Below are 10,531 nucleotides of genomic sequence, written 5' to 3'. Positions count from 1 at the left end.
ACAAGCCTTACTGCGTGATGAGCCTGGCCTTTTGGCCCCACAGCTTCAGCAGCACCAAAACTTGCTTCAATCCTCACCATCTTGCTCCAAATGTACCAAGAAAACCATGATCAATCTTATTTTTGACTTGCTCCTTCTCTCCTCCCCATAGACTATGCCAAGGTTTAGCATTCACTGACAAACCACTGATTTAGTTCACTAACATCCGTGTTAAGGAGACGAATATTTTATTTCTTCTAGCCTGACTCACCCACTCATTTATTTATTTTTAAAGGCAGCAAACATCCTGGTCTCTCTGCAGATCTTACCACTTGCCTGCCCTGGTGGAAAAGACACTGTTTGAACGAAGGAGCCAACTTCTCATCCAAACAAGTAGCTAAATGTTTCTTCTCTCAAGCAGATTTGGTTGTGGAAGGATACTAAAAATAATTAAACAAATAAAACCACTCGTGTTTGTGCTGATTGCTTGCATGAGAGCTGTACTCTAAGTGGTGCTGGGCTAGAGACCTGGAGACTTTGTACAAACTGTTTTCTAGGAATATCTGTCTGGGAGTAGAGTGTAAGTGGGACAGATATTTTGAAACAGAGTGGGAGCCCTGGAGTACAGAGTGGTTTGACAGAACCACAGCAGCAGCTTCCTGCAGCGTCTTACAGTTGGACTGATAATTATTCAAGAAGTCTAGAATTGAAGTAATTTAATTCCCAAAACAGGATTTATTGCATTCTCCCTGGGCTGTAACATCTGTCTTAATATCTGTCTTAGTGCTTTCCTTCTCCACCCACCTCTTGCTACGGAAAACAAACCCAAGTACATCAGCCAGCCTAAAACAGTTACAACTTAGTAAAACAGTTATGTGGGAGGACAAATACGATGTAGAAGAACAGAATTTGGAAGATGTCCACACCAGCTGTTCCAGGAACTTTGAGGTGGCTACTTACAGCTCAGAAAAGGAACAAAGCCAAGCAAGGTTTGGCTCCTGGTTTTCCAGGGAGAAGAGCTACTAGGTAAGGTAGAACCACACCACCTTAGAGAGTTCAGACCTAGCTGAATACAGCTGTCCAGACATCTCAGAACACTAAAAAAAAAAAAAAAAATTAAAAATGGGTAATATCAGGGATTGCTGTCTGGTAATTAGAGGTAGATTTTAGAGGCACTAAGTTTTTGCTGTCTACTAACTCTACTTTGTTCCTCAATGACTACTTTCAGCAATAGATTGCAAAGGATTACAAGGACAACTAGTCTGGAAAAAACAACCATCTTGGTAAAACATTGAGCAGCTGTGTCACCAATTTACAACAGGATCCGTGAAATGAGCATTTGTAAAGATTTAACACCTGATTATCATTTCACAAAATAAGCCCAATTCAAGAGAAATCAAGTGACTAATGCCACCAATGACGAGCCAAGGCAAGAAGAAAATCCCTCTGTACCAAGCAATTTTGCTGTTGTTTAAATTCCCTCTGCCCCCATCCAAAGCTACTAAGTCGCTGTCAACTTTGCCCATTGAGACACACACACACACACAAATGCACAACACCAATTTTTGAGCTGATTTCTCTTTATTTCACAGTCTCAGCAAAACAAATCTGCATTCAAAAGTCATTTCACATTAATATATTAATCAAACATTTTCAAAATAAATATATATTTTTTAAAATAACCATTTCTTTACATCACTGCAGTAGCAATTCTAGAAAAGTCAGTGCACAGAGAGTAGCAATTCCATTAATCACCTAGACTCAAATGAAAAGAAAACAAGAGGTGGACCATTTTTCTCTCCAAGCAGGCTGCATGCAGTAAGTCTCAGCAGTTCCCTAGCATATGATCTTTCTTCACACTTGCTGGGACGGATCTTCTCTCTCTCACAGACACTGTCACAAGTCAGTAAAATCTGATTTGTGCAAAGCTTTGTACAACGCGGTTTCACAACCTGGTTACTGCCCATTCGTGCAGAGGTTCTGAGCACTACAGTCATTGCTAATGAGATCAAAGAATCAATGTCACGGAAGGAAAATGCTTGAACCCTCAGTCCAGGGAGCTGACATTCCAGTTACTGAGAAGTGAATTCACAGCTGATCCAGGAACACTAACAGCATTAAACAACATTCAACTGCCCAGCTCAGTTATACCCAACAACTCATTTCACCTTTTTGCATATTCTCTCAAGTGCTTCCAGGGCAGAAGCAACTATTTTCTCCCTATTACCTATTAATTCACCAGTTAAACCACAGGATTAAGATGCTTCACTGGCCAAAAGGTGTAACTTGTGTTACAGCAGAGGAAAAAAAAGTGCATTAATGACTATAAAGACAATATCCAGGACTTAGTGATCTCAAGCCCACACATCTAACTGGCAAAAAGAGACAACAGAAAATTAGTGTTCCCATACGATCTGTAACTAGTTAGATGCTACTAATCAGCCAAGGGCAGTAGGGGCAGTACGTTTTCTTAAAAAAAAGGAAACTTGTCAGCATCACCATAGTGCACAGCAGGAAAACTTGGAGGGCTATCAGATTACTTGTCAGGATGGTTAGGAACAACTTATTTGAAAAAAAATTAATAGATATCTGCTAAATTTAATAGATATCTATTTCCTCTGAGATTCCAAAGGTTCCTTTTGAAGCCCTTTCTCGGTAGGGGAGGGAAAAGCTGGATGCGACTCTCTGGGTTGAGAGGGATACCCAGAGACATCCCTGTGTCCAGAGATACTCTTGGCAGTACACCAAGGTAAAGTCAAGACCCCCCAACAGCCTTGTTTCTACGTTATGAGCTTGTTAATTATGAGTCTGGAGCAGTTGCTTACTCTAAAGAGGTACAATTTAAGTATGAAAGGAAACAGACATAAAGGAAACTATCACAGACGAAGAAAACCTCCAGTTCTAGGGATGGCGTGCACAGGAAGAAGGGAATACTGTGGTAGGACGGCAAACCCTCAGAGCTCTACGAGGTACCAAGGCTGTTGAATTCTCTCCCCTTGCTCTGCACATATCTACCACTAAAGTCCAGGAAAGCCATGTGCCTTGAGGTAAGACTCTACTCGTCAATGTTATGGGCCATGCCCCAAGATTCAGCCAAAATGGGAAGTAAGAAAGCGATGAGTCGTGGAGAAGTTCTGTGGTAGCTTATTGGTTTTTCTTATCCTCTGGTGGGAAGTACGGAGGAGGGGGTGGCTGGTCCTGAAGTAAAGACAGTAAAAGAACATCAATTCATTGCTAAGGAAAACAAAACAAAACAAAACAATCGATTCAGACAAACTTCTTTTTCTCAGTGACACAGCAAACACAACACAGTACTTTTGAACCTTTGCTACTTGTACATGATTCTGACTCTTACGAACAGAAAACCCTTCCAGAAACTCCATTTTAGCACAGACCAGTTTCCTTGATGGAAACATGGACTAGTTTTGCAGACAACAAACACTCAAACTGATTAAAAAAAAAAAAAAGATAGAGGAACTTACCGTGGGCATATAGACGTTATGTGGGTTGACTGGGTTGTAGTAAGCACTGGCAGCAGCTTCAGCAGCTTTCGCTTCAGCTGTCACAGAAACAGAAGTTACAGATTTGGTGACATACAGAGAAATTTTATCATCAAAATTCCAGTCTTGGCCATTAACTGTTACAAAACATTATCTTACCAACCCTCAGGTTCCAAAATAGCTACAACATAAACACAACAACCAAACATTAACTCTTCTAAATAGCAAAGATTCAGTTGCCACAGGACTGTCAAATGAGAGGCGAAACAGACCAAGACTTAGTTTGGAAATGTCACCTGGAAGTTGCTTGTTAGCCCACATATAAACACTAACAGCTGTTTTGCCTGAATACAGACAATAACCCTGAAAAAGGCAGTCAACCAACCATCCTTCTTGGGAGTGAAAGTACAAAACAAAAATCAGCACAAGTTTATAGCAGCTCAGAGGATTTACTTAGTAGGAGGTAATTTAGGAAGACAATCCAGATCCTTTATTTCTGCGGAATATAAAAGTCCTGTACGCCTTTCTGGATCAGTGCCATCTTCCAAATAATAGTTCAATGATGATTGGTTGTTTATTCAAACCAGAGACAAGTTAAGCTTACTCAGATAAGTGTCCTTATCTATGAGAAGTCTATGGTTCTGTCCAACCACAAAAGCTAATTTCTCATTCTTTCCCACATGCAGACCGTTCAAAATCATGTTCAAAATCACTTTGATAAATCCAAAACGAATAAAAACAAGACTGACTTTTCCCCAGCTCCTTTCCATTATCTGTTCCTCAGTTCCAAATTGTTTAAGCAAAAGCAAACAGGTTAAAGGGAAATGGGAAAACAGGGAGCAGGTATCAGCAAAGACGTATTTGCTAACTAACACAGACAAGAAACATATTTCAACATCAATTTCTTTTTATTCACCTAACAGAGCAAGATTACCACAACAGGAGAATCACAAGTGTTGGGTGGTTTGGTTTTGTTTTTTTTTTTTTTCTTGTCACAACAAGAACAAATCCAACTGAAAAGTATCTGCTGATGGTGAGAACCAGGCTGGCCTCCACACTGAGCTAGATATACAGGGCTGAAGATTAGGGGGGCTCCCTAAGCCCCCTCTCCTAAACACTTTTAACTTAAGTGGAACTTCTAAGTTGCCTCTCAGTTCCCCAAGAGGTAAGACATGAATTCTCAGTGAGGGTAATAAAGCTATGACTTTTCTGAGCAATAACACTGATGCTCAACAGCCTCAGCCTTTCAAACAATGATTCCTTATACATTTTTGCACAGCTGTTGTCAGGAAGCAACAAGAGAATGTCTGCCCACTTCTCCCAGCAGCCAGTGCTATGGACATCATAAAGCAGCCGTGAGCTAATTCCCCTGAAGATAACTCTTACCTGCGGGAGTGGAAGGCAGATCGGGACCACTGGTGGGGGGTTCCATGGGCCCTGGGTACGGCGGGGGTGGAAGCTGCATGTAACCCATATCTCCACCCCCAACAGGGGGGGGAGGATAAAACTCTGTCAGGAAAGGAGATAACACAGCAAAAGACTTAACTCCTTTGGGTGGGTCACAGCATACACCCAAAAAAAGCCACCGGCAAATACACTGAGAAACAAGTTACACAAGGCATCAGATCCAATGTAAGAGAGAATGTAAAATTAGGATTTCTTTCCCTTTTTTACTTATTCAAACTCTTGCTAACTAGAATCATCCCCATTCTCGACCCTCAGACTTACCAGGAGGAGGTGGTGGGTATGGATAGCCCCCATTAGCTGCAGGTGGTGCAAAAGCATAGGATCCATTTGGCATATAGGAATAGCCATAAGCTCCATTGGGCACTTCACCTCTGGAGGCTAAAGAAGTACAGATAAATTCACCCCATCAGAACATCAAACCTGCGTAACGTGCAGACCAAGAACTACAACAAACTTAAAGAGTCCCCATCTGAAAAACTTCAACCCTAATAAACCCACTGCTTGTTACATGTGGAAAAAAAATGTTTTTCTAAAGCAAGTAAGTTGCAGATACAGCCTGACACTCACACGGACTGGAATCCAGCCTGTTCCAAATTAAAACTGCCACTGCTGTAAGATTAAGGCAATGCCTCCCAAAACCACAAAACTAAGTGGCAGAGACCACTAGGCTCCCATACCTTGGGATGCCACTTGCAGCATACGCTGTCCAAACTCGATAGCGCCCCCAGCTGAAAAAGTCATCTTGAACGTGGCAGATCCTTCCCAGCCGCCTGCAGGGAGGGAAAACAGAAATCACAATTAAGGAGAAGCCATTTTGGTACTATTTAGCTTCTGCGCTTTATCTACAGATGTCCTGTACATAATTCTTTAAAGAGCTTATCCCAGATATCCAAGAAAAAGCTGCAGATAAAGCAACAGAATTACCCTATTATCAGAAAATTTCACACAGGACAGTATTTTCAGGTCAAGAAACACCTGAAGAAAGGATCAATGGGGGAAGACATTCAATAGCTTTCTGAAGTTGTGCCTGTTATCACACTGGCTGCCAACAGACCAAGCTATCAAAAGTGCTGGATTTACTTTAGCTTTGTATAAGATTAGTGCAGAAGACAGGGATTTTGTTAATCCTGTTTGCTAGAAGGCTTTTGCAACCACACCTAACTGTCAGCTATAAATTAGTTTGGGAGTTCAAGTGCCCAGTGAAGCAAAGAGCTTAATGAAAAACACGGACCACATAAATCCATTAAGAGTCCATAGAAAAGATATCAAGTTAGGATAATAAAAAAAATGAATTAGCAACATCTCATATTACAGGCTAAAAGAGAAAAACATGCACAGCCCACAGTCCCAACAATGCATCAAAACAGTAGCTGTGTCAGTGCTGAAACAGGGACATGTAGATTAAAGAACCTTTTGAGCTAAACCAGACTCTCATGGCTGTTAAAGCAACATCCTTATTAAAGGAGACAGCCTCTGGGGAAAACTCGCAGAGATTTTAGCTGAAGCAGTTCGCCTTTCACACAGTTTACAGTGTTTGTCCTTACTGCTCGGCCTTCCTCTCACGCTGGATGGTCCCGTTTTGCTCTCATACAGAAGCTGTAATGCTGATTTCAGGATAATAGACCGAGGTCTCCTAAGCACTGCACTGTGATTGCAGAGACACAGCTAATAGAATAAGTCAAGCTAGAGATGGAAAAGAGTTTACTGAATCATGCCTTGGTAAAAAGTAGAAGTACAGAAGAGTGATTAAAAAAAAATTTGAAAAAAGTCTACCAGAATCTTCCAAATGAACATAATATGAAACTACGAAACTGCCCCTTGAAGATTCCCTAATTTCAAGATAGTTCATTCTTTTCCAAACAAGTGTCATTTTACTTCCAAGATGCACTACGGCAGTAACATGTTTTTCCTTGAATTTCACAGGAAACGATGGAGAACAGTGTTCTGGAGATCAGCACCTCAAAACCCACATAGATCCAGAAAGGATCACGCCTGTTTGTCATAGAAGGATCTGGACACAGAACTAAGAAATAAGCCTAACTGACGAAAGCTAAACGACATCCTCAGTTTTGCCACCGCTGCCTGCTCTCTGCTCTGATGTTTACTCAGTGAGATCACTTGGTTGACTGGACTCAGAATTTTGTACAGAGGGCAGGAATGAGATCAGTTGCAGAACAGATCTGTTCATTGTCACTGTGCAGACAGCAGACAAGGGGAATATTTTTAGCTGCTGGTTTCAAAGAGAGAAACGCATTTTAACAGTACTGTAAGAACCCATGTGGTCAGTATCCAAGTTTAAGTTGCACTGCATACTTATTTCACTACAAACTATACATCCTATATCTTAGTTTAACTGCATATCAGTACCATACGTACCTCCTGCCTCTGCTTTCACTGTACCCTTGATATAATTTGCTCCAAAGACAGGTTGCTTAATTTCACAGTCTTTCAACAAATAAAAGGCCATCCCAAAAGACTGCATAGCATCCTTTCCCTTTGATACAAAGATAACCTAAAAAAAGGAAATAACATTGTAAAGGGTGTTTAAAACAAACAGGAAACGCAGCCCCAATTTATTATCTGAAGAGACTTCTCGATGGACTGAAGCTGCTTCCCACACTTAAAGATCCTTGTCATTTCTGCAAGCCCTAAGCTACACAGAACAGTCACAAGGGTAAACTGAAGCCTCAAGGCAATAAAGCCATCCAGAAAGATTACACTTGCTAAGATAATACTCCTCCCAATTTCTAGAGAACTTGCTGCTCTGCACAGCTATGATTTAGTAGCTGAACTGTTGCTTTCAGCATTTCCAGACCACCGCTAATTTCCAATCTTGAAGCTGCCTAATGGACTAAACAGCTGCTTGTACAAGAAGTAATCAGATTTATTATCTTTTGACGGATAGACAGTATACACAATGTATTCATAATGCTCCCCAGAGGGAGAGGATGAGCCATACTTCAAGGAGTAGTAGATTATCCTGACTTTCATGCACTGAGAGCATTTAAATACAGAATCATGAAGAACATTTATCTCCTTATGCAAGATAAAGCCTTTTATTACTTACTCTGTAGGGAGTCAAGAAAACACTCCCTTTCTTGGTCCCTTTGAAGGCATCTGGCATAGGTTCGATATCACTGAAGGTAATTTCTACGTGGTCATAGGTCATCAAAACACTGCAAACAAGACGGGAGAAGAGACGTGGTGTTACAGTTTAGGCAGAAGTGCAAAATGCACTCAGCTTACTGACCTACCATAACTGCGTTTAACTTCAGGCCAATGCTCAGCAGACAAAAATCAGCCTGCTGGCAGGTTTTTTGTTGTTGGCCGCAGCAACTTCAGTAGTAGCGGCTGCTTGTTCTCAGCCCTGTGCTCCTTCCTCAGCGTGCTGGCACAGCTGCTGCTGCTTGAGCAGCCAGGCAGCGAATCTAGTCAATTAAACTGATCAAGACCTCAACATAAGTACATTTATTACGTTACGCCGCGTTTCTGCTGGGCGAGTTCCCTCACCTGGTTCACCACCGCAACAGAGGAAGGACCGCTGAAGCAGGCACTGCTCAGGCTCGGTTACGCAACGAGGCTGCCGGAGGTCCAAGCCATCGCTTGGGCATCTCAGTCACAAAAACGGGGTTGGGAGGAACTCAGTCTTGTCCCTGGCCTTCGGTAGCCGGGGGGGTGCCACCACCCGCGGCACCCGCGGCCTTTTACCCGCGGCCCCACACCTCTTTTTTCCAGCCCCCCCCACCCGGCACCTAAAGGGTTAACCCCCCCCCACACGCACACACACAAAATGGCGGGGGGTGCGCGAGCCCCCCCAGCACCACGTGACCCCCGTCGCCCCGCCCCTCTCTCCCCCTCCCCTCCCGTCCCCACCGGACCCCCCGAGGAGGGGCGGAAGGGGGCCGAGGCCGCCCCCCGGGGCCGGAGGGGGGCCGCGGGCCGGCTCCTCACCTCTCGCTGTTGTTGATGATGACGCCGCCGCCCTCCGAGTGGTTCCTGTTCAGCGCCATGGCCGCAGCCGCCGCCGCCGCTTCGCAGCCTCGGGCCCGCTCTGCGCATGCGCGGCTCGCGGAGATGTCGGTGGGATGGGGCCTCCGCCGCGCGCGGGGCATGATGGGAATTGTAGTCTCCTGGCCCCGGACGCCATGTCCCCCCCCCAAAAAAAAAAGTGAAATAAAATAAAAAATCTGATTTGGGGGACATGGCTCCCGGCCCGGTTACTGAGCGCTGTGAGGGGTGCTTCCACCCTTCTTCTGCCCAGAATCACATCCCGCAGCTTCACTCACCACCTCCATCCTCCCCCACAAAGCCCCCCGGGGCCCACCCGCCACAGCCTCGCCATCCCTGAGGAGATGGGCAGCCCTGTGCAATTAACAACCAGTGTTAATTTACTGAGCCACAGCCAGCTGCTGAGATTGTATTAAATTTTCTGTTTGCTAGACATAACAGGGGGGGTAATCCAAAGAGCTAGTCTCCTTTTCAGGAGGCCTCCTAAACATGTTTACAAACCCATTAATCATTTGATTACACGGCCCTCTGACCATATATAATAAAATTATTTAAGTTATTTGGAGCCTGCCTCATTTGGCAGCAGTCTTCCCAGCTTCCTATTTTAGTCCCTGCCACGCTGCTCACAAGGAAAGCAAGGGGAGTTCGCCCAGCACCCTGACAGCTTTCAAATCTGCTTGTATTTTCTTGTGGTTTGCAAGTCTTTTTTTTGGAAGACATTTCCGGGCCAGCCCACTAGCGGCTGAAATGTTTTTGCTAGCAGGCTATCCAGTTTTGCACGCAAGTTGTTTTGTTTTGTTTTTTTGTATGAAAACCATGCAACCACAAGCAATTTTAATGCTCTTTGGAAGCCTCTCCCAGGGAAAAGCCCATAAGTAAAAGAAATAAAGACAAAATTGGGCTTTCAATGGGTGGTCAGGGCAGAATTCAGGTGTTCAGAATAAAAATCGCACAAATCTGGTGGTACTATGCAAGGTGAGGCTTAGTCCCTTTAATAGCAAATATGCTTGCTTGGTTTCCATCATTCTTTTAATTCAGGCTTGATGCACATTTTGTGTTTCATACACCTGCAAACAGTCTTTTGTCCAATATTGGATGCGCACCATGCTTTGTGTTCCTAATATTACCCCTTTATACTCACAAGGGTTACTCTGGAAGGACTGAACGGTCACCCTACAAAACAGGACCCCCTCTGCCTGGAGGAAATCTGGATACAGGAAAGTATCTGTGCTGTTGGCATAGCTTTAGGTTGGGTATAATCTGCTGCTCCAGGTGAGCAAGCAGGAGTTAGCTCTTAAAAAAAAAATATGCATAATTTCATTAAAAGGGCTCCTCATATTATAATGCACGAATATATATTAAGAACATACATTATCCAAAATTTTATTGTTTTACATGGATTTGAGCTTTTCCCTGCGGTGCTTGCAGCCCAGCCCCCTCCAGCTCTTTCTGGGAATCAGCTGGGGTAGGGGGAAAATGAGAAACGCTACACAATAGAAACCAGATTTAAATAAATGCAGTGACATAATCTGCACAGTTCCTGGCAAGAAAAGCACAAGTTTGTGCTTTACGTATCC

The 10,531-nt window shown here is 43.6% G+C and overlaps 1 protein-coding gene across 3 annotated transcripts; it reads right to left on the bottom strand.

Annotated features, from left to right (window-relative positions):
* Nucleotides 1–2,452: 2,452 nt before the first annotated feature.
* Nucleotides 2,453–9,045, bottom strand: WBP2 (WW domain binding protein 2). 3 transcript variants are annotated; one of them, XM_048064163.2, is made up of 8 exons: nt 8,898–9,045; nt 8,014–8,122; nt 7,323–7,458; nt 5,624–5,716; nt 5,208–5,324; nt 4,866–4,988; nt 3,462–3,538; nt 2,453–3,177 (listed from the first exon to the last, which is right to left on the bottom strand). In XM_048064163.2, exons 1-8 carry the CDS (start codon nt 8,954–8,956, stop codon nt 3,124–3,126), a joined length of 768 nt encoding a protein of 255 aa, XP_047920120.1. In that variant the 5' UTR covers nt 8,957–9,045; the 3' UTR covers nt 2,453–3,123. The 3 variants fall into 3 exon arrangements, with proteins under 3 accessions (XP_047920120.1, XP_013034637.1, XP_013034638.1); XM_013179183.3 differs by lacking the exon at nt 8,898–9,045 and adding an exon at nt 8,457–8,676; XM_013179184.3 differs by lacking the exon at nt 8,898–9,045 and adding an exon at nt 8,201–8,366.
* Nucleotides 9,046–10,531: the final 1,486 nt, after the last annotated feature.

Source organism: Anser cygnoides, chromosome 19, assembly GCF_040182565.1.
Source record: "Anser cygnoides isolate HZ-2024a breed goose chromosome 19, Taihu_goose_T2T_genome, whole genome shotgun sequence".
In the NCBI taxonomy this organism is placed as follows: Eukaryota; Metazoa; Chordata; class Aves; order Anseriformes; family Anatidae; genus Anser; species Anser cygnoides.
Note: the sequence above shows the minus strand (reverse complement) of the source record. Positions and strands in the feature narration are given on the sequence as shown.

Coding starts and splice junctions, on each gene's coding strand:
- WBP2 (XM_048064163.2), bottom strand. CDS start 8,956: ATGGCGCTGAACAGGAACCACTCGGAGGGCGGCGGCGTCATCATCAAC. Junction 4,989..5,207: donor ATACCCACCACCTCCTCCTG/GTAAGTCTGAGG, acceptor CTTTCCTGACAG/AGTTTTATCCTCCCCCCCCT. Junction 3,539..4,865: donor TCTGCCTTCCACTCCCGCAG/GTAAGAGTTATC, acceptor TTTCTGTGACAG/CTGAAGCGAAAGCTGCTGAA.